Source organism: Triturus cristatus, chromosome 9 (assembly GCF_964204655.1).
Source record: "Triturus cristatus chromosome 9, aTriCri1.1, whole genome shotgun sequence".
In the NCBI taxonomy this organism is placed as follows: Eukaryota; Metazoa; Chordata; class Amphibia; order Caudata; family Salamandridae; genus Triturus; species Triturus cristatus.
In genome coordinates, this window is record NC_140592.1 from 92369372 (window position 1) to 92394246 (window position 24875).

Sequence of the window (24875 nt, forward strand, 5' to 3'; positions counted from 1 at the left end):
GTGGCCTCCTGACGAGAGCCCTGGAACTTATTTTTGTACAAATTAAGCACTGAATGCAAGGCAGCATAAATCGCTGCCTTACGTTACACTGCTGCAGAGAGGCGTTCCATGGGTGGAGAGTGGGTGTTCCCATGCATCCACCCATGGATTTGGTGCATTCCAAGATTGAGTTATGGAACTGGAAGTGTGCCATAATGATACACCTCCCCAGATAAAGCGTAACAAGGAGCAATATCTTTATTTCTCCTAGTTTTTTCGTATTTCTATGTGTGCATTTTGTAGCACACGTAGAAAGAGGAAATTGCCTCTCAGGATTGATTTGTGCAGTAAGGTGTCACTTCCTGCACAAAGCAATCCTGTGTATAACACAGGCACCCTTCCACCATGACACAAGGGTGCCTGCATTGGCGTTAGGCAGCTAAAAGTGTGCCATCTTTAGGAAAGGACAGGAAAGCGCGGTATAATGGTAAATATAGTGCATTCTCGCACTTCCGCTTTCATGCAGTGCAGCGCAGCGCAGCACAACAAGGTGGCTTGCTGCGTTACGTTGTGTCAACGAATTACAGCTCTGGCTCCTAGGTCTGCACAGGTATTCCCAAACTCATGGGATTTATCTCATATTTCTACATTGCTTTTGGAGTGTTACTCCAAAATACCGCCAATTAAGGGTGCAGCACTTCCATCTCCCAGTATCGTGAAATTCATAACTGGGGCCTTAGTGTTTTAATCCTAATAAAGTTCCCTAGAATTGCCTGAGGAGGCAGTAGCAATTGTCTGTCATGCACTGGTGTGAATGTGTGCCGTACCCAAACAGGAGCATGATGAAGGTGGGCAAAAATACAGGCTTCGGAACTCAGTGGAATTAAAAAGCGAGGTGTAGTTGAATGAAAAAGTTTGGAGTTTAGAAAAAGCTAAATTTTTTGTGAGCCAAGAAAAGAACTGTAAGTATATAGTAAAGGGGAGTGATTCAGTTTAGGGGACCAGAGGCTGGAATCAATATAATAACAAGTATATAAACAGAATACCTCTGGCACCATTAATCACTCTATTTCTTTTAGCCACAAAAGTCCTTTTAATTGACTTTGGGTTTTAATGCACATTTTTTTTCTTTTTCATCAAAACTTTTTTTGGTTTGAGAATGTTTCCTCATCGGACATATTTACACGTCTCCTGTGTTTCTGACAACATATAAAATATTTGTATACAAAACAAATACACATGCAATACACCTGCAAGAAATACCATAATTCAGTGAAGAGATGTCCTACCTGAAATATGTCAAGCCCTGAAGAAGACCTTAAAATAAATAGAATTTTCTTCGTCCCATCTTTATAAGGTCGAAACACGTTGGCACTGATCACATAGCAGTTCGGAGCAAACCAGGAAAAGAAGAGACTGATCCTACAGGACTGTCTGGTGGCAAGAACTTTGCCCCTTTATACGAGTTTTTGAAACAGTCTCCGACCCTATACAGGACTTTACAAATTAAGATATCCCGAGGACCAATAGATATATGGTCCCAGTGTATTGCATGTTTAAAACAGTAGGACAAAAGGGAAATATATCAATTGAAAAGATATATCAATTTAAATGTGTATATTAGGTGTGTAATGTCAAAAAGTCCATTATATGTTTTTCTGTTTAATTAGTCTAAAATCTGTTTTGAAATGATATAAATGTGTATTTGTTTTGTATACAAATATTTTATATGTTGTCAGAAACACAGGAGATGTGTAAATATGTTCGATGAGGAAAAATTCTCAAACCAAAAAAAGTTTTGATGAAAAAGAAAAAAAATGTGAATTAAAACCCAAAGTCAATTAAAAGGACTTTTGTGGCTAAAAGAAATAGCGTTATTAATGGTGCCAGAGGTATTCTGTTTATATACTTGTAAGAAAAGAACTGTAAGTATAACATGTGGTACTATTGCCCAAATTTCGGGCGATAATGTTATAATGCTTGTTTGAATGCACAAATGTGACATACTTCTCATAGTTCGCACTTAAAAAACAGCACCAGGTGTTTAAAAAGCGAGCTACATTAACAAAAACGTTTCAAACAAAGTGTGTGTTTACTACTTATGTAATATTCAAATACTTGAACATTAAAATTGTTAATAGCATGTCCTGTATTTATTGAACCAGTCTTCACTTTCCCCATTTCTCACTTAAAAAATATCTATGCAATTTTGCAATGTGTTATATGCGCAATTCCACAACACAGAATTATCCCCTGAAACTAAAACCTTCTCTAAGAAACTGCTCATGCCTGGAACATGATCATATTGAAGAAACTGCAGGAGACAAATGTACCACCAATAACTGCAAATGAATATGTCTCTCCTGGCATGACTAAACCACTAACACTGTGGACCAGATTTACAAACATTTTGCGCCTTGTTTGCGTCACAAAAGTGAAGCAAACCTGCAAATATTTTTTCATTAACCTTCCAGCGCAAAACGTTTTTGGCGGAAAGTAATGCAAAGCATTGCAAATCACAGCTTCACGTAACTGTGTCAAGGAGGCTCTCCATGGGTGGTAGGTACATTGGCATTTCCCTGCAACCACCCATTGTTTTTGACGCAAAACCCCACTTACTAACAACATTAGACCAAAAAACAGCACCACTTGAAAGCAGGCATTATAAAGGAGAAATGCCTATATTTCTCCTTGCTTTTCCCGCTTTGGACGTCTGCTGCACTGTACAGCACACATCCAATGCAAGAATAGTGAGAAAAGAAATAAACTTGGTCTAAGCACAGTATTTTGTACTGGAAGAGTACTCCTCCAGTATAAAAGCTATGCAAGACTCACACATACGCTTTTTCACTATGGCGCAAATGTGTGTGCGTGGTGCTCTGCAGCCTGATTGTGAACCGGCGCTAGTGAGAGAACATTATAGTGCCATATCTCTGTAAATGTGGCACTTTCCTGCTCTCTACCTGTCACGCAACGCAGAGCAGCAACTTGGGGTTCTGCACTGTGTTGTGTGACAGTTTTGTAAATCTGCGCCTTGGTCCCTACAAAGTAGCATGCTATTTGCAGAAGCGTTTCAGCGCCTCGTCAAGGCACTATATAAATAACCATTCCCTACCAATTGTTACAACAAGCTTCAAGTTGGGTGTCACTTACAAAATCGCTCAGCAATATTTTGGATGGTTCAGCCTCTTGAACAAAAATGTATTATTGAGGAAACCTTTAATTTTACAAAAATAATTAGATGACAGTAGCATTGGCAAAGTACTTTGTTAGGCAACCCATACTTTGTGGTTTCAACAACAAAGGCCTGATTATGATGTTGGTCGGAGTTGCTTCTGACCAACATCATTGCGGGTTCTGCGAACTCCGGTCGGCGGTCCAGACCGCAGTATTACAATACGACCACACATGGTGGAATTGCATACTCCCATTTCTCTATGGGAGCTTGTGCTGTGGCTGTAAACTGGCCGTAGCACAAGGTTTCATTGAGAAATGGGAGATTCTGTTAATGAGGTGCCTGCCACGCGGTGCAGGGATTAACAGGGATGCACCATAGGTGCCCCCTTGACCCCTAACCAGAGGCTGTAGAGGAGTGGGGGCCCTGCTAGGGACCCACACATTTGCTTTCCGATAAGCTTTCCATGTCGGAAAGCCCGACATAAGTGTGTCGGAAACCGACATCATAATCCTGACGGCAGAAATGCTGTCCTCAGGGATTATGGTGGGGCCTCCGACTGGCCGATGGGCTCCTTGAGCCCATCAGAATCCTGTTGGAATGAACGGCTGGTTTCACTTTCGACCGCTGGCATTGTAAAGCGGGGGTCAAAAGTGAAACCTACGATGTGAGTCGGAAAGCCTCCGACTTGCGTTAGGAGGCTTTCCGACTCGCATCGTGATCAGGCACAAAATTGAGAAACGTGCATAGCAATCTGAACAGAGAAAACGGATCAGAAAAAAACAATTTAAATGTTTTTTTGTCAATAGTCTTATTCAATAGGCAAGAGCAATGAAGTAATTCTGCTAGCTGGGGGTTGGGAGAGAAAGAGTAGATTTCACTGCAGAAGAAAATCAATGTATTTTCCAAAAAATCAAACACAGACACTTCTTTTTTCTGCTTTAAGCTCACTGTTATTTCTTTCAAAGATGAGCTAATGAATATGAATATAGAAAATGATCACCTGCACAGATTTCATAGGTTCTCTTTTTTTATAATTAAAATGGCATATTCTTTTCAACTTATTACCAGAAAACTGCAATAAAAACCCCAGGTTATATGCAGAGGACCAAATTACAAATGCCCTCTGTTTTGCAAGTCATGTGTCAATCAGCAGCGCTTTCGCAAAGCCAACAATTCTATCTATTTTATAAATGAAAATGCTTTTTTACTGATGGACGAGTTTGTGTGCGGTTTAATGGACTGGTTGTAGTTGAATGCGGAAATGGACAATGATTATTGATGAGGACATCAACCACTGGTCCCAACTAACATGCAATAACCTGCAGCTTCAAGCTGCACCATCTGCCAGCTTCACCTTAAAATGATGCTGCAGAAAGGTTTGTCCAATGCATGTTTTTTTTTTTTGTGTTGACATTTTTTATTGAATTTTATCATGAAATACAGAGTAACACAGAAATACTAAAACAATGAATTATTGATAATATTAAATACATATGTTGATGATAAATATGAATCATATATATAAATATTAAAATAAATAAATCAGTGAGTAGATATATGGTATAAAGAACATGAATAAGAACTGGATATTATACATATTATAATATATAACATATGAATGAATCTAAATATAAAAGAGAATGACTTCGTACAAGAAAATTAAAATAATTAGATCAGAGCACAAAAATTAAAAAGGGAGGAGAAAGTTGATATGAAAAGTGGAAGAAGAAAAGAAGAGAAAAGAGATAAACTGTAAAGAAGATATTACGAGAACAGTGAGAGATAATAGCCAGAGGAAGGGGGGGAGGAGAAGGAGGACGGGAGTGGGGGAAATAAATTGATGAAGGATAAAGGAAAGGGAAAAAGAAAAGAAATACACAAAATATAAAATAATGAATTAGTTAATTCAAGTGTTTGCATTAGGAGAGAGAGTGGAGTTGGCATCAGTGTTAATTTCAGTTTTTAAAAAAGAAGACCAGGTCTGGAGAAATACATCAACTTGATCTTGAAGGTTATAAATTGTGCGCTCATGTAGGGCTGTTTGCATCATTGCCACCAGCCATTCTTCCTGAGAGGGTGGAGAAGGAGACTTCCAATGACGCAAAATACAGATTTTAGCTGTAGCCAATGCAGTGTGTAGAAGACGTATTTGTGATTTAGAAAGTTTTGGAAAGTGTCAAAAATCATGTAGAAGGATTGTGGCAGGTGTAAATGGTAAGGATAATGGCATTGTGGAATGTAAAGTCTTGCCAACAAAGGACCAAAAGGACCTTGTTGTTGGGCAATCGCAAATGATATGAACTATGTCACAACCAGAGGTGGAACATCTCCAGCAATTAGTGTGTGAAAGCAATCCAGCTTTATGTAACTTTGTTGGTGACCAGTGCCATTCATGAAGGATTTTAAATATACAAAATGTAAGCCTTGCTTCACGAACGCCTTTATGTAATCCCTCCAGTATCTTGTCCCATTCAGAAGCCGTAAATGAAATAGATAAACGAGATTGCCATTTATTTTGGAGAGCATACGAGAGAGATTGTGAAAATAAAGGAGACATAAAGGTTTTATAAAGACCAGAGGTCACTCCTCTAAACTTTCCCCACAGATTTAGGTAAGATAGTATTGGGGACACCTGCAACACCCAAGGGGGAGATCCCAAGTATTTCCTCAGTCATTGTTGAAGTTGAGAGTATCTAGAGGAGTGTTGTATAGGAAGATTAAATTCCTCACATAATTGAGAAAATGATTTAAAATTTCCATCATGAAGAAGTTGATCTGGGGAGTAAATACCAGCTGCTTGCCATAAAGGCCAGGATAAAATGCGACCATTGATACGAATAGCTGAATTGTTCCAAAGAGGAGCCTTAACATGAATACGCGCGTTTGAGCCTAGTATACGATGCCCCCTTTGCCAAGATTTGTGCATGACTGATAAGATCGGATTCTTGGGATCAGAACTAGTGCCACTACCATATAAAAGAGAAAGATCTGAGTTCTTGGATAAAAGATGACGCTCAATGGAAACCCATTGTGGGACATCTTTAGTTCCTGGCAAAAAATAAGAAAATTGGGAGATGTGTAGAGCAAGGGAATAGTGTTCAATGGATGGAAGACCCATACCTCCACATAACTGATGGGCCTTTAATTTTGTTATAGCAAGACGTGGTTTAGCTGAGCCCCATATAAAAATCTTAATCTTAGAATCTATTAATCTAAGGGTAGCTAAAGGAATCTGGAGGGGAAGCATACCTAAAACATAGATGAAACGAGGAAGGGTGACCATTTTGATAGCTTGTACTCTACCCCAAAGAGATAAACCCAGAGCTTTCCACTTATCAAAATCCCTCTGCATTTGAGAAAGTAAAGAAGCTAAGTTATCTGCAACCATATCTTCCAAACCTTTGTTGACCAAAATTCCTAGATATTTAAGATGTGAGGACTGCCAATGAAAAGGGAATCCATGAATCACTGCCCTTGTAGTGCCATTAGAAATGGGTAACGCTTCACTTTTGTCCCAATTTATTTTGTAACCCGAAAAGGAGGAGAAATCATTAATAATTTGAAGAAGGGATGGAAGAGATCGAGGAAGATTAGTAAGAGTAAGAAGAATATCATCTGCATATAAATAGATTTTAGAATGTCCAATTGGGAGAGGCACACCTATAATATCATCAGATTGACGGATAGCAGCAGCAAGTGGTTCCATAGCTAAAAGAAAAAGAAGGGGGGACAACGGGCAACCCTGACGTGTTCCCCTCCGTATTGGAAATGCATTGGACAAAAAACCACCGCAATTAACCTGAGCTGAGGGATTGTCATATAATAAACACACTTTATTGATGAATTGATCACCCAAACCAAATCTATGCATAATGGTAAAAAGGTATTCCCACTCAATGTGGTCAAACGCTTTTTCTGCATCAAGCGAAAGGGCCAAGGTATCTTCTGAAAGATGTTTAGCAGACCACAAGGTGTGGGCCAGGGTGCGGAGATGGTTCCGAGAAGAACGCCCTGGTACAAAGCCTACTTCAGTGAAATGTATTAAAGAAGGCAGTACTTTGCGGAGTCGAGATGCCAAGATGCTAGCCAAGATTTTAATATCACAATTTAATAAAGAAATGGGACGATAGCTACCGCACAAAAGAGGGTCTTTGCCAGGTTTAGGTAGTACAGCTATAATTGCTTTATTAGAGAGAGGGCCCAATGATGATTCTTTATCAGCCTCAAGAAATGCAGCATGTAACGTATCAATTATACTATGACCTGCCCATCTATAAAATTCAGCAGGGAAGCCATCTTCCCCAGGAGCTTTATGATAAGGCAGAGCAGTAATGGCTTTAGAGATCTCATCTCTTTTGATTTCACCATCAAGCAGAGCTCTACCATCATCAGAAAGACGCGGAAGACTCGCCTTCTCTAAAAAAGAGGACATCTTACCGAGGTCTATTTGACTATCTGGAGTATATAAGGATTGATAAAAGGAGGCAAATTCATTAACTATCTCTTGGGGCCTTGTAAGTATGTCACCTTGAGTTGATCGAATAGCTGGAATAGCCATTGCTGCTTCCCTTTGACGTAATTGTGCAGCTAACAACCTCCCGGCCGTCTCCCCTTGCTCGTAATGTCTTCCTTTCATCCTTTGTAAAGCAAATTCAGCTTTGGGTGTAAAGAGACTATTAAGAGACATACGTGCTTGCTCCAATAACTTGCGATTATGTAAGGTAGGATCCGACGTATATAAACGGGAATAGAGTTGAATATCTCGTTCTAATTCTGTCTGCTTTGCAATATTATTCTTATTGGCAAGTGCTGCATCGCGCATTAGTTGCCCTCTAATAGTGGCTTTAGCCGCCGCCCAAACAGTTCTGCTGGAGGTGACAGAACCCTGGTTAATAGAGAGATAGTCCTGTAGATGGGATTGTAACTGAAGATTACCTTTGGGCGTCCTGTGTCTTTGAATGCTCATACGCCATGGTTTACGCCCTGGCCGGGATAGACCTAAATCTAAAGATAAAAGGACAGGAGAATGATCAGACAAGGCTACTTCTAGGATACGTGATTCCGTGACTAATTGAACCGCTTTGTGCGATATCATAAAATAGTCTAAGTGGGAAAATGTACCATGTGAGGATGAGAAGAACGTATATTCTTTATCTTGTGGATGACTAAGACGCCAATGATCAACCAAACCATTATCCGAAAATATGTCATTTAATACCGCTCTATCCACTGCATTGGCCTTATCAAACGAACCAGTTTTATCTCAAATAGGATCTTGTACCAAATTCCAATCCCCACCAATGAGGTATTGCGAGGCATCAATTTCTGTGAGGAGGCGATTCGATTGAAGGAAAAAAGACTTTTTAGTGCCAATCGGAGCATAAATAGACCCAAGACAGATGTAAGAATTCCCGATACGTAATTTGGCAAATACATATCGACCATCAGGATCTGACCAAGTCTTGGATATCGTGACTGGAAGTGATCTGCGGATAAGAATTGCAACTCCACAATTGCGGACAGGATTAGTATCTGTGGGGTCATTTTTGTGAATGCTGCTGTGAATGACCTTCCCCACCCAATCTCTGCAAAGTTTGTCAGATTCAATCTCATCGAGGTGCGTTTCTTGTAATAAAGCTATGTCTACATGTTTGGACTGTAAATAAGAAAGTACCTTCTTCCGTTTAATGTAATGAGTGAGACCATGGACATTCCAAGTAATGGTAGATAAAGGATGAATATTAGCCATGATGGGATACAATCAAAAGGGATTGGGAATCAATGTATTAGTCAAAAATGGGAAAAATAAGAGGTAGGAATACAATGGGAGGGAATAGGGCTGTATGGAAAGGGAGAGTACTCTGGTTGATAAGAAATAGAAAAGTGTAAGAAAATAAGAGTTTTACAGGTTAAGAAAGTTTAGTATATGAAAAGAAAAAGAGAAGAAAAGAAAAAGACTTATGGAGGACAAACGTGATAAAGAAGCAAATAAAGAATATAATAAAGTATTGTATAAAACAATAGAGAAAGATAAAAGAAAATGTAAAAGAAGGTTCTTATTGATATATATTAGAGAGATCAAAATGTTCTATGTAATCAGTATATTTCTGGCTGTTAAAATATAAAAGAGAATCAAAAAATTGATATAGATTCGTTACCTACAACTTTTAACTTTTAACCGCGGGTCTGGGCTCACTGGAGCACCACTACGAGTACACCTTAAGGAGGGAGGACAATTAAAATGAATATCAGCCAGGACAATAAATTAGAAAAGCTGTACAGAGAGTGAAAACTCCTGTGACCCAAATACATATAATAGTATGCGTTAGGAGGATAAGCACATTTCATTAAGAAACATAGATAAGCATTAAACGGGTCTAAAAGCAATAAATGAATGAGAATGAATACCAGAAGTTAAAGTAAACTATTAAAATTATCATGCATAAATACAATTCTCATAATATTTACATAATAAACGACATTTGATAACTTAAATTCATAAATAACTATAAGAAAAAATGTTGGTATTATTTAAGAAAGAATGTCAGCATTGTAGAGATGGATAAAGAGCCTGTTCTTTAAGAAGTGAGATAGTAATACATTAAAAGCACATATCATAGCGTATAACATATGACCAATGTGAAATAAAATTATAAATAATGTTTAGAATAAAATTCTTTTGATAAAGGGACTGAAATAAGATACATATTAAAATACATAGTAAGTATATCCATAAGGAAAAACACTCAGTAATATATTATAATCATCTACAATAAATATAAGTAGAACGTATTCATCTTTCTGGCTGAAGAGTAAGATGTAAGTAAACACAAGGAGTAAGCATTAACTGAACTTAAAGAGTCAGGTAAGTTGATAAAACGATATTAACTAAGACCGTAACTATGAGGATAATAAATAGGGACTCAACTCATTCTCCATCTGGAGCAGATTTTAAGGGAGATCTGGACTTATCTCTACGTTGATCTTGTGTGGTAGTAATTACAGACTGCAAGGCGGATGCTTGATCCTCGTGTGTACGAAAAGGTCGCTCTGTTTCTCTACCTCGAGGACGCACATCCCCAAGGTTGTGACGCCTTTTATCTGTCGACTGTTGAGGTTGTGTAGAACTTTGACCAGACTGCTCATGAGAAATATGTTGTACATCCATATCCTGAACTGTTAAACTGTCTAAAAACTGCTGTAAGTCTTCAGGGTTGTAAAAGTCTTGTGATTCACCATTTTTAGTAAGGCGGAAGCGAGCTGGGTCAAACAGGCCATACTTGATATCCAACTTCCGCAGTTGTGGTCGCATAGCTAAGAATAGTTTCCTTCTTTTGTTGGTTTCTCTCGAGAAGTCAGCTGCCATATGTATTTGATGACCATCATAGATGTAAGATCTTTGCGTGCGAGCTGAAATTAGTATCTGTCTGACTTGCTCATGTCTCAGAAAACAAGCAATTAGAGGCCGTGGTCGAGAATCCAGGTTTGGTCGTGGAGGACCAATACAATGAGCACGTTGGATTTCCAATGGTGGGTCAAAAGTAGTACCAAGTAATTTGGGAAGAATTTTACATAGAAATAACCGTGCATTTTGGCCTTCAATTTTCTCCGGAAATCCAAAGAAGCGAACATTGTCTCTTCTATTGCGATCTTCCAACTCAACAAGCTTACTGCGAAGGAGTAGAAAATCCTGGTCCCTGTTTTGTACTGAGTCAAGCCTGTTTTCCACTACAGTTAATCGCCGATCCAGCCCATCAGTTTTTTGATGAAATTGCGCAATATCCGCTCTAATGGATTTGGTTTCTGTCGTGAGGGAGGAAATGTTATTATCCATTTCTGTCAGACGGCAACTAATAGCTGAAATTTCCTGCAAAATACGATTCATAGTTGCTGCTGACTCAGCGGTTGAGTTGACCAAAGATGAAGTAGGTGGTGATGGGGGTGAACCTTTAGCAGGCATAGTGCGCAGTTGCTTCTGTGTGTCTACAGGAGGAGACAATTTAGAATTTTTGTTGTAATTTTTGTGATTAGACATCGGCTGACAAATATTGAAGCACTGAACGAAGGGAGCCTTTTTCCACTTTGCCCGGTAATAAAACCCTCTCAGGAATGCAGCCAGAGGGGCTCTCCGGTTACGCAAGAGCCGAGGCTTTTGAGGCCTAGGACGTGCTTGCCGGAGCTGAAAGTATTTCAGTCAGAATTAACCCTAAAAAGGGTTGTTCGACTCTGAAATTCAGCCACAAGTAAAAGCGCTGCTGTAGGAAGGCATAGCTGTCACAGGGGTGATCCTAGCTGAGGTGTAAAGTGCGCCATCTCCGTCAAGGGTCCTTCTCGCAGTGGAGCCTCACATTCAGGCGGCCATCTTCCTTCGTGGCCAGACCACGCCCCCTGTCCAATGCATGTTGATGGAATTAAAAATCAGGGTACAACACCCTTTTAAAAATGAAGGACTCTGATAAAAGAGTTGTTAAAATAATGCTGGTGGTTATTAGGGCTCAGTGAGTTTTTGTTTTCTGTGGCATGCCGAAACAAACTCAATTACATTTCACGAAACAGCCTTTACTCACATCAGAAGTAAAAAATGTCCCCCTGAGTGAGGTATGGCCTGTTTCAGATGTTTGAAGTGCTTCTCAGCAGTGAAAGGAAGTCCTACAAGAACCACATGAACTGCCCATTTCGTGGGCAGTTTGGGCCACTTTTAGGTCGAAGCCTACCAGGAAGCACAGCTGACTGTTTTTCTAAAGACATCTTCGGGACATTCAGAAAGCTTCCCTGGGAATGCATTCTGCCTGTTGCTTACCATTGACTTTATGGTTTGCAGCTCCCATTTTCTGGAGTTCTATTTGCCCCCTTAATTTGTTTTAGGCTGTCCAGTTTGAGTTTGTCCCTCCCAAGGAGTACAGCCTTTTCTCACTACCTCTCTTTGGATTCTTCAATGAGTGCTCCTTTCTGTAAACAGGCCTGTAAATCTTGTTCTTATCCTGTCACATGTGCTGTGCATTCAAAACAGAGGTCAAATGTCAGGCTCTGCCTTCCGAAGGAGCTAGGATTTTACTGTTCTTATCTGACTTCAAAATGAGAGGATTTATGTGACAATCCTGCAAAATTTTGGGGATAGGAAACAAAATTTAAATCAACTGCAAGTATTTCAGAATTAGGAAAGCACAAATGAAGCACGTTTTTGTCGGCCTTGGCGGAATGTTTAATCCCACTGGTGGAACTGGAAGAATTTACTATTTCCGCATTACTCTTGTAACACAGAAATACCTATAAATTCTGTTGTTCCATCTGTGGAATTAATCTGCAGTAAACTAAGGGGCATATTCACAAGGAGCCATCGCCAAATTAACGGCACTTTATCGCAGCCAAAGTCGTGATAAATTTACCACCCCATTCACAAGCCAGTGTGAACAGCCCACAGCACCAGTTTACTCACGATAGCAGCCGCAAAAAATATTGCCACAGAGGCTCCCCTTAACTATCGCTAATGAGATGCAGAGTGGGCGTTCCCGTACAAAAGCAGTGACAACATCACACCTCAACATTCTCAACGAACAGCCAGATCGGCGATAAGAACACAAAACAGGCGATAATGCGCGTTAGCACCAGGAAATCTACACCTGCTCTGACCTGGTGTAAAGTAATTCGGCAGCCAGCACCACAAATGGGAGCACAGCCCAAGGCCACATCGGAAGGGCAGCAGATGCCATGGAGCCACCCATCATGCGGCCCAGACACCCAAGAGGGCCACAACACCCACCGCCACCACCCCAGGACCACAACCCACACCCGGAACAGCCCCCCCCCCCGGACCACCACAGACGCAGCGCAGACAAAGACAGCAGGGCAGACGCACAGACCCACCACCTGACAATGTCACCATCCACCACAGGCTGAAAGGGACAATCATTCCACGCATCCCTACCATCATCACCCAACAGGCCTATGACACCAACACAGCGGACAACCAACATCCCACCCCACACCAAGCTGCTGGCTAGGCTGCACCTTTTGGCCCCTGGAACCCCCCAACCAACACCCGCTAGAGTCGGCGGAGACTCACAGCCAGCCACATCCAAGTCCCCCACACCTGTCCTGAACATCACCATCACCCTGAAACCCCAGTCCCCATACGTCCAACAAAATGCGCAGGTCCCGCAGGAGAACAAGCAAGGACCATATGCCCTAGCAGGATGCAATCCACAGCACACATGTCCCACTTGTGCCCCCTGGTGAAACAGCACATAATCACCGCAACAGGAGGCACACATCTCACCCCAATGTGCAGGCAACAACAGAACATCGTGGAACCTCCAACAATGTCACCTTCAAATACACAGCCAGTGTGCATAATTCCTCTATCGTCCAACAGCTCCACATCAACCAGCGTACCCAGGATGGAAACAAGGGAAATGCACAGCCCCATGGCAAGTCCCAAATGAACACCCCACTCACCTCAACTCCACAACCATGCAAATCACAACTCTGGCAATGCACAAATCACAAAATCACAACCAACATGCACAACAACATGCCAACCCACCAGACATGACATAACAACTCACAATGGTTACCTGGGCAAGCCATGAACACGAGCCATCAACGGCATGGCACCTCAGCCACACAACAGCCAAATGTGGGGAGAGGTGGCAACCAGGCATGTTTGAAGGATGCAGTTGAACCATGATTGGGAAAGTACACAATGCCAAGAGTGGTGGGGTTGTGCTGGACAGACCGCAGTATGCAGTACACACCCAGATCCATGGCGACATACACCTCTGGTGTATGGAGTGTAGTGGACAGTGGACACGACCATGTCACCACAGCCAGTGGGGGACCTCACGCAAATATTGCCTGTTACGCCCCCCCCCTATGTGTGACCGGAGTGGAATGGCCCGGCGTACGCCACGCCAGCATTGGGTTGTGAATAAAAAGCACGTAGCCCTGGGCGTGGTCCTCTTCCGGAAAGCCTATCGTCTCTGCCAGGGCGGCGCCTCTAACCCCGCCACGAGTCCGATGCCATCCTCTTGAGCGGAGTTGCCTGCGACGCTGTGCACCTGCTGGACCCCAGCATGCTGGACCACGGACACGTCAGGCATGCCCCTGCACAGCCAGGCCACACTGATCACCTGCCGACACCGGCGTGTGTCAAGGAGGGCCCACCACGTGCCAGCGCAAGCTACAAGTTCGAGGCCCACTACCTTGGCAGCCACCTCAGACCATCTCGGCCACCACAACACCTGCCCGCTTTACTCCTTTCTCGTTGACTTACTCTACTGCCGCATACGGCCTACTCTTCGGCCCAGTCGGACGCATATGTGAAACTGTGTCCTGAGTCATGAATGGCAGTGAACCCAAACCCGGGCCAGCAGGAACAGGCCCAGACCCCACCCGATCAGTGAGGCAAAGTTCCATATGGGCTTCTTGCATCATGTGGTTCCACTAACCCTGTTCAACGCCAGCCTGTGACACGTGGTACCACTAACCCTGTTCAACGCCAGCCGGCGACACATGGTGCCACTAACCCTGTTCAATGCCAGCCTGCAACACGTGGCGCCACTAACCCTGTTCAATGGCAGCCGGTGACACGTAGTGCCACTAACCCTGTTCAACGCTAGTCTGCTACACGTGGTGCCACTAACCCTGTTCAACGCCAGCCGGCGACACGTGGTGCCACTCAACCTGAACTATGCAAGCCTGCGACACATGGTGCCACTAACCCTGTTCAATGCCAGCCTGCGACACGTGGTGCCACTAACCCTGTTCAAAGCCAGCCGGCGACACGTGGTGCCACTGAACCTGAGCTACGCAGGCCGGTGGGGCCATCCATCCTATGCCGGCGACACTCGGTGAATGGGCCGTGCTGACCGCTGCCTCAGGCCTTCACCATGGTCAGGTAGGTCACACATTTGGAAATGAGTCCTGATTACACCATGGCAGTGAACATAATTTAAGGCACAGTTCAAGTCACTATACTCCCATCAATGTGGCGCCAACAAGTCTGTGCATGGCATCACAACAACACGTGTTTGTGGGCCTATGCAGATTACTGCCCTCAGCCTACACTGCGCACGAGTGGGTCACAGATTTTGAACTGAACATCAGTTATTCAAAAGGCAGAATACATTCCATCGCATGCACGGAGAGGCGTTGCAGTCTGGAGGGGACAGGATCATCGTTACTGAGGTGATAGAACACTACCAACAACTGCCCTTGTGTCATTAACTCTGTGCATCGCCAGCCAACGACACGTGGCTGTGGCCCAGTGCTGACCACTGCCTCCTGCCTACACTGGGGTCCAGCAGGTCACAGTCTTGATTTTGCAATGGTGGAGTTCATGTCAGTGTACTGGCATCATCCCAGACTGCATCCCCGCTCAGCACCTGTTTCACTGACTCTGTACCCCGACATACATGGACACTCGCTGGTCATACATTGGTGGCGTTAGAGTCCATGGACTAGTGTCTAGTGTTCCTCCTCATGTAGCTGACCCCGAATTGTTGGTACAAACGAGGGTTGTGCATTCCACTCCCCCATTTGCTGCTTCTAGATAACATCAAACCTCTGCATCATGCCCTGGAGGACACCTTCCACTGTCCCCCGCAACCCTCCGCCACATCCACCTTGGACATCGATGTGGGCCCGCTCCGGTCGCACGGCCCATCTGACTGCACCGCAAGTCACCGTCCCGTGGCTGGGTGCCTGTGCCGGCCACAGCATCCGTGGCCACTAACTCTGTGCTGGCCAGGTCCGGGATCCCTTCTGCTGAGATATTGAATGGCCCCTGGAGCGATGGTCTTGTGCTCATCAACGCCATGTGTCTGTGGCCCTGCGCTGTCCACAGCCTACGGCCTCCACTGCGGGCCACCAGGGCCCACACATGGATTTGGGTCCAGACCGGCCCGGACGTCCCATCACCGCAGGAGGCACATGCCAACACCGCAAGGACCACCTCCAAACGCCATCTGCTGGTGTTGAAACAGTGGTCCTGACAGACCTATGGAGTTGCCCAGACCTGTCGTGGATGCCATCATCGGCCTGTAACCCTGCTCGGCACTCCAGGTGCCAGTGACTCAGTGCACAGCAAGCCATTGTCCGTTGCTGATTGGTTTTTGTGCTGTGGACATGTTGCACATCAATGTCACCTCATGCAATGGGGGGGACCTGGCACTATGATGAGGATGATGTGTCAAGTGTGCGGACGGGAGAAGGCACAGACAACGGTTGGGCAGGAGGCAACATCCCAAGGCAGGAATGCAGACTGGTGGTGGTAGTCAAGCTACACAACCGGTTTTATTACAGGGTATTGCGCTGTGGACTGCGGACGCAACCATCACCTCAGGCAGTGTGGTGGACCAGTGAAGTCGTTGCAGGTGTGACACTCCCCACTGCATCTGCATTAGGACTGACCCGAAGGGACACAATTCTAGAAATTTCCTCACATGAGCGCGCTCATCGCTAGTGCCCCTACCTCAGTGCACTGCAACTCAAGGAACCTCTTGACTGACTATTGGGTGACCTCTGTCCTTCCTCCGGCTCCCTCCATGTTGCTCTGCAGTTGACTCTGTTCTGCTGGTGTTTTTTGTTTACATTGCACTGGTGTCCACTGTTCATGTTGTTGCCAGCACCGGTCACTCCGTGCGGGCTGGCTTGTACTCACCCCACACACATCCAGCACAGGCGTCACAGTACATGTGGCCCTGCCAATAAAGGGGCCAGGCACACGTGCCTGTAGCCTGTTCAGCATGATACATGCGTGTGTCCCTATGGTCTTGTTGTATGCATGGGGGCCCTGGGCCTTACAACACTACATTGTGCTGTGTACAGTGGACGCAGACATGTCACCGCAGGCGGCAGGCTGGGAACTGGGCATGTAGCTTTGTTGTCGCCCGCTCAATTCGGGAGTGGCCTGTGCCGTTGTATGCAGAGCCAACATGGGTGTGTGACAGATGTGGGCTTGCCCCTGGCCGTGGTTCTGTACTGTGAATGTGCATCTGCATGTGTCTCTATGGCAGTGTGGGTCTCCTTTGTGGGGTTTGGGTGGTCCCTGAAAGCTATTGGGCACCCGCGTATGTGTTTTGGTTCGCATTCCATGTGTTCGGCCACACCCGCACCTGTTGGGCCACCTCCTTATGGCATTCTGACACCTGGCATTGGGGTGCCATGTGTGGGTCGGTGAAGTGTTGTGAGTCAGTCGTGATTGCGGGTGCCTCGTGCTGTGTGGTCTGTTGCAGGGGCAGTGTTCTTCTCTGAGTAGCTTGTGTGCCCTGGTCCTGGTGGTGGGTTGCGTGGGATATCCATGGGCTGTTGTGGGCATCGGTGTCGGTGGTGTGGTGGTCCTCTCCGGCATCGCAGATGTGTTGTCTTGTGTGCTCTGCTGGAGGTGTTGTGTGCCCCTCTGCAATGTGTAGGGGAGATGCATGTGTGCCATTGTGCCCATCTCCCCCGTCCCCCCAGTCCCTGTTCTTTTCACTCCCTGTTGATGTTGTTTCAGGTCCTCTCGAGCTGTGTCCGTATTCCCTACTCCTTGCACCATCTCCACACTGATGACTGTGGCCTGTGTTTCCTCCAGCTCCTCCTGTGGCGCTGGGCTGCCACCTCCTGTCGCCGTAGCTGCCTTCCTGTTGGCAGCGGATTTGTACCTGGTTTGGGTTGTCACGTCATGCCAGCGCCTCTTGGCATCCGCTGTTGGCCTCCTCGACACTCCGGCTGACTTAACGATAGTCTGGTTGTGGGTCAGTTGGTGGTAGTGTTCTGTCACCTCTGTGATGCTGGCCTTGTATTCCTGTGGCCTGCACCCCGTCTTCCTCGCCCTTTTCTCGTTGGCCTTCCCCAGCCCCGTTGTTCCTTGCTGGTGGTCTGTGTGGGTTGTGGGGTTCGCGTTGTCCTCTGCGCTGGATCAGGGTCCATCCTTGTTGCTCCGTGCTTGGCTTGTTTCTGGTGTATTGTGTCTGTGGTGTTTGTGGTGCATTTTCCCGCCCGATGTGGGAGTTGCAGGCCTGTGGCTGGTTTTCGCTACTTTTTGCACCGGGATTGGCCTCTTCGCATGATTTTTTGCATTCGCGTTTTGCATTTTTACGGCATGGCGTTGATTTTTACGCTGACATTTGATGCGTTGTCTGGTGGCTATCGCATGGTACCGCCTTGTGAATTCCACGTTGAGATGGGGTTATTTTCCCGCGATGGGCTGCGATATTGAAAGTTGCGTTACGCTACTCATGCGGTAGTTATCACACGTTCTTGTGAATATACCCCAAAGTTTCTAAAGAGGGATAGAAGACGGAGTAGTCCCTCTATGTTTAATAAAAATCACTGCAGGACTGCTTACTCTTCCAGCCCTGTTTAAAATCACTGCACCTCAGTGCATACACCTCGGTGCCCTTTCATACTCTGCAGTGATTACTGCAGATTATGTAAGGGTGCCAAGGGTTATGCACCGCAGAGTGATATGCAGTGGTTTCTAACGTTTAGAAATAACTGCATACCACTCAGTGGCGGCGGCGACCTTACATACTCTGTAGTAATCACTTGAGGGTATGTGAGGGTACCTCTGGTATACTTGGCGGTGCTATTTTCTTAGCTCAAAATGCATCCTCACATCTGTTTTTGGATGCAAGGGTGCATTTTGTGATAAGAAAATAGCTCCAAACGCCCACTCCGCCTGTTGTGCAATTCCGCAGAATCTCGCAGAACTTTAATGTAATTCCATGGAATTCAGCAGAATCAAATTCTGTCAATTCTGTCCACCCTTAGTTTTTTTGTTAGTTCTGAAGTATGTTGGAAAAAAATACTTTAAAATGATCAAAACAAATTAATATACTACATGATGTCATTTCTACACATTATCATTTGTGCGCTATATAGTTTTATCAGTAAAACTTTCTGTGCAAATGTAGTGTTGAATTCAATTGAAAATGTCTGTAATGGCAGTGTGCTACCACACCATGCATACTCCAATGTACGCCACTCCACTCTACTCTGCACCACTACACATCACTTCGCTGTACTCTGCACCACTCCACTTTACACCACACTTCGCCTCAGCCCTCTGCGCCACTGTAATCTACTCCACTCTGCACCACTCTACTCTACGTCAATTCACTAAGCCCGAGTGTAGTTCGCAGAGTTCCTCAAGCGGCGGAGTGCATTAGATAATTGCAGTTCGGTGATTTTGAGTGCCGGGTGTTGGTCCACACTGTGCAAACATTGTGAGCAGCACCATGCACAGCGCAAGCATCGCTGCTTCTTTTCGGCTGTTTGAGTCCATTTTTTACTCAGGCGACAGCTTTCTCTTTGCGAACAGACGGTTTCTCAACGCGAGCGGTCGCGAGCATACACGAGCACTCACAATGAGAAATTCGACCACCCGCGTTGAGAAATCTTGCCAGGAGGTTGATTTTCCACGCTCACATTCACCAACTTGACGTTGACGACCGAGAATGAGGAAAAATCTCGCCGGAAGGTGGATTTTCCTCGCTCGCCAACCTGATGTTGGCGAGCTCGAGCGAGGGAAAAACTCAGCTCCGCGGAGCAGAGTTTTTAGGAACTCTGCGAGCTCTGCGTAATGCGGAGTGTGGAAAATTCCACGAGCGTTGCAGAGTTTGCCGCCCAGACTTTCTATTCACTCTGTGACCCTCTATTCTGCACCACTCTACTCGTTGCCAATGCAATCTACACCACTGCTCTCTTTGCTGCTACACTCTGCACCACTTCGGTCTAGGCCACTCCACTCTACACTGCACAACTCCACTCTACGCTACTCCATTCCACTCTATGCCACTCTGCACCACTCCACTCTGCACCACTGCATTCTTCTGATGCTGCATTGTACGCCGCTGCACTCCATTGCATTCTACACCACTGTACTCTGCAACACTATGCTAATGCACTCTACACCAGTCAATTCTACTGTATTCTATGCCACTATAGTCTACTCTACTCTGCACCACTCTACTCTACACCACTGTAGTCTACTCTGCACCACTGTACTCAGCCCCACTGCAGTCAACGCCACTCTATTCAACACCACTCTACTCAACACCATCCAACTCTACGCCACTGCACTCAATGCCAATGTACTCTATGCCACTCTACACTACTACACTCTATGACAATCTACTCTGCAACACTGCACCACTCCACTTTGACTTACAGCATTCTATGCCAATGCACTCTACACCACTCCACTCTACACAACTCTCCTCTGCATCACTCCACTCTACTCCACTGCACACTCCACCCAATGCCACTGCACTTTATGGCACTATACTCTGCATCACTCTATGCCACTGTACTCTGCACCACTCTTTGCCGCTGTACTCTATGCCACTCTACTCTGCACAACTGCACTCTTCGGTAATGCACTCTTCACCACTGCAGTCTACGCCACTACACTCTACTATGCAACACTCTAATCTATGCCACTGCATTGTAAGTCTCTGAATTCTATTCCACTGCACCCTACGACACTATACTCTGCAACGCTTTATGCCACTGTACTCTATACCATTCCACTCTCCTCTACGTCACTCCACTGTATGCCACTATACTGCACGCCACTGTACATGACTCCCCTCTATGCCACTCCAATACACAACACTCTATGCCATTCAACTCTGCAACACTCCATGCCACTCTTCTCTAAACCACTGACTTTTAACCATGCTGCACAGCAGCAATGCTGGTGTACAACATGACCAAAACACATTGGCGAAGGCAATATCTTTTGAATAGGCGAGACCTATTGGCTTTGCTAGTGCCTGTTATAGTTCTATCTGGAACTTGCTTCAAAATAAGAACTACAGAAATGGCATGTTTATGAATTTGTATGTGGCATATGATGACTGTATCTGGTATTTGGCTGAGCTCCTGGCATATTATAACTACATACTAGTTATATCACAGCTATACGCTGGCACATCATGGCAGTACTCTGGCTTCTCACCAGGTCGAAAATTACATGATTTCACTTTCTGTAATGTCATTGAGCATTCAAAGGGTGAGTGATATCACTTCTGCTAACTTTGGCCCTTTAGTGACCGATGTCCATTCCGACGGTATATGAAAGCATGGTCACTGTAGAAAAAATGCTTAATCGTTTGCAGTGCATGTTTCTAATGATGTAACAACATGACATGTGTATGGGTTTGTTCTTCAACACTTGTGGAGTTACTCAGGGAAACATGCTGTCATAGTTTCAGAATTGAAATAAAAATGTCTTGAAACTTGAGGCTTACGGCAAGTATGTAGACCAAGGGGGATGGGTAGAACAGTTTAGAGGTAGTGCCTGATTTCTTTAGCCAAATGTGCTGTAAAATGATTGGTTGGAATTCAAGATGTCTACTTCACTTCTTTTTGCTGAAACATGAATGAAATATTAATTTTCAAAGAGGAATCAACATACAGTAGAGATATCACCAAACACATCTGGCCAAACCCTACGTCAGCGTTCAGTCTTTGCATATGGTTAGCACACAAAGGTGTTCTTATCCAGCATCATAGTACTGCTGATTGATTCCGAACCTGTAATATCAAAACATATAGTTTCCAGTACATTAGATCAGGGTTAGACATTTGAAAGCCAGAATCAAAAGATAGAAGCAAACCTACCTCAACTGGAGATCAGGGGGAACGCTGCTGGGTTCTGGACTGAGTCCTTGGTGTGGTGGAGGAGGAGGCATCAAGATCATTTCTGCAGAAGGAAGTAACACCAATGACCCTTGCATTAATCCCATTTCTATTGCTCTCATTGCTATCTTCCAAACATAGGAAATCAGGGTCCAATTCACAAAAGTAAGCTTAGAGCTGAAGTCTACGTTTAGACCTGAAGTCTAAGAGGTCTATTATGATGTAGGGCGGATCGCCACCGCCTACATGGCGGTGGCGATCTGCCCTACGTCATACCCCACCCGCCACCCATTTCCCCCGCCATATTAGTAAGCCGGGGGGGACCCCGGCGGACGGAAAGACCGTCTGCCGGTTTTACGCCGGTCGACCAGTCGACTGGGCAGAAAAGGGGTTAGATATGGTGGCGGTGTCTGCTAGACACCGCCATCCATATTAGCATGGGCAGCGGTGCATGGCTTTCCATGGCGGAGACCCCGCCATGGAAAGCCATGCGGAGTCTGCTTTTGGGGGCCCATTGCGGGCCCCCAGGGTATTGGGGAGTGGGTGGGGGGGCACCGCACATGACAATGCACACATTGCACACAGTGCATATTGTGGCGGGCGGTGCTGTGAGCACCGTCCATCACAATGCTGGGAATAGAGGATGCCACCGCCACGGTGGAGGTGGAATCCTAATCGCCAGTGCGGGACCGCCGCACCATTGGTGGCCGGTCCCAGCACCGCTAGGGTGGTGGGTGGACGAAGGTCCGCCCGCCATCATAATAGGCCCCTAAGTTTGGACCCGAAGTCTACGTTTAGACCTAAAGTCTAAGTTTAGGCTTGAAGTTTAAGTTTAGAATTCAGGTCTAGTTAGAATTCAGGTCTAAACTTAGGCTTCAGGTCTTAATTTGGGCATCCAAATGACACTCCACAATTCTTCTGGTGTGTTGGTTGCAAATAGGTCCTGGGATTTCAGCCCAGTGTTTTTTCCGGTGGTTCTTTTTGGTGCACCCAGTACGAAATCTGTGCCTTGACTTTCTGTGTCTAGTATTGATTTGCTTAGCTCCTGTGCAAACTGTTTGTGACTTCCAAAGCGTCACCAGGAAAAAATGCATTCTGGAATAACATCTGTACGAAAATGAATGCCCTGTTGTCCAGCAAAAGGACTGTCGAAGAAATGTAAACAACCGACATGAACCCTGGAGAAAACGGCAAAACACAGGAATAACAGCAAACAACAGGCGGTGGATCTCAGGCACAAGAAGACCTCATTCTCTAAAGATATAAATGTATTAGAGGATTCCATAAATACATGGAATGAAAGGAAGCACAGAGAAGAGGGGTGGTTCAGATGGTGGCCTGCTAAAGCTGTCATCTCGTGTAATGGCGGACACACAGCTATGGAGTTGGCCAGCATGCCATTTGTCACACTTGAAATGTTACCTATTACACAGCTCAATTGTGCAGTCATGTAAAAGTGATTCACACACCAATGATGGTGCTGCATTTCCACTTGCACATACCAGCTCCATTTTTGGATGACTTGAAGTAGCAGCACACCCCCTGCAACTGCAATGAGGTATGTAAATCTTAAGATGTGGTACACAGTTGTATGATTTATACCACTGCCGCTGTCATGCCGTTATCCTTTGCAATGCATTATGCATGATGCATGATCTGTTCCTCTTCAAGTACATCCCATGATAATCATTGCATGCAACATGTTTCATATTACAAAGGTGTCTGTTAATTGCTGCACCATCTCTGCTGGGTGTATGCAACATGTAGTATCATTGTTACACTATCAGTAAGTGTCTTATTGTCAGTTGAAACAAGAACTCTACCCCCAACTGATCTACTCCCCTGTAGGGGCAACAAGTAGCAAATGTCACACAGGCTACCGTGGACACCTCCAGGGACAGGGACTAATCATGTAGTGATGTTATTGCGGGAGAGGTTCACAAAATCACCTCTGGAGCAAACCAGTAGGCAGGGGTTTCAGGTCGCAGAACAACATCAGCATCCATGCCAGATATCGATTCCTTGATGCTGACATCAGCTAAATGTCCACAGAGATAAAATAACATATCATTGGCTTCAATGAGAGCATCGCACATTGTCAGAGTCAGTCACTGTTGTTGGCCTGCCTCCTTGCTGATATGCAAGTTTTCTAAAATATCATGTAAGCATCGATGGTAGTAGCCTAGCAGCAAAGCAGGGAATGATTTACAACTCTTTTTGCATTGAATTCTAAACGTGAAGTCAGAGTTTTCTTCCACAAATGCCAGTGATGTCAGGAAAGCAGTGCCACAGCATAGTATGCATAGGAAATGAAGTCACAGGCCACCATACTCTGTAAAACAGTGATTTCCTGTTAGGTGTTGGCAGTTCACATTTCTATTGATAACATTGTTTCTCTATATTTTTATACTTTGGTTTTTTTACAGGTAATTTGTGGTGAACTTGTCCTGCTTTAAATAATGGACTCCTATCGGTATAAGTCTCTGAGATATTGCCAGATACATACATTTATATATAGGTGCGGGCTTCAGCTTCACTTTGTCAGTGGTCACAAAGCATACTTAATTCTTGAGGCACAATGATCACCAGTATATGGTTTGGGCTGCTAGACTGTTTTGAAGTTTCAGTGTTTGATTTTAGACTCACAAGTAAATAACATTGATGTGATTTGTGTTTTCTTATCCTTGTGAGCCTCACGTGTATTGTCATCTGTGTGCATACCATCATCATCCTGAAGTTGCAAGTCACTCTCTGGGAAGTCATCATTCATTTTGTACTGCTGGACTGTGTGAAGCAACATACCACAGTCATATCAAAGATTATTTCAGGCCTGTACAAGTCTACCACTAGAGAGGTCTAAATATATGAATCCATTTTTTTTCCAAAATGGCAGTACAGTGCACTTAAATTATGGCCAGGATATTTTGGTAGTGTAAATATGAGCATTTTGGTAGTAAACCACTGGGGAGTACCAAAGATGCTGGTCCAGTGCTGAGCGCAAATAATGCTTCTCCAGCTCCATGTCAGGGCTGTGCCGGTATCTACAGCCTAAGGGCCTTATTTATGAAAAGTGCATGAAAACAGCAATGCA

At 44.8% G+C, this 24875-nt stretch overlaps 1 protein-coding gene across 7 annotated transcripts in view; it reads right to left on the minus strand.

The window, feature by feature from the left end:
* The window catches only part of LOC146797467 (protein SSUH2 homolog), a 249177-nt gene that overhangs the window by 198472 nt on the left and 25830 nt on the right, over positions 1 to 24875 (minus strand). For 4 of the 7 annotated variants that reach the window (XM_085624495.1, XM_085624494.1, XM_085624497.1 and 1 more), the window contains 2 exons: positions 21767 to 21848; positions 9316 to 9375 (listed from right to left, as the gene is read on the minus strand). In XM_085624495.1, the coding sequence (XP_085480621.1) occupies positions 9316 to 9375; positions 21767 to 21848 (142 nt within the window). The remainder of the gene's footprint in view (positions 1 to 9315; positions 9376 to 21766; positions 21849 to 24875) is intronic. The other 3 variants (XM_085624496.1, XM_085624498.1, XM_085624500.1) reach the window with 1 other exon arrangement.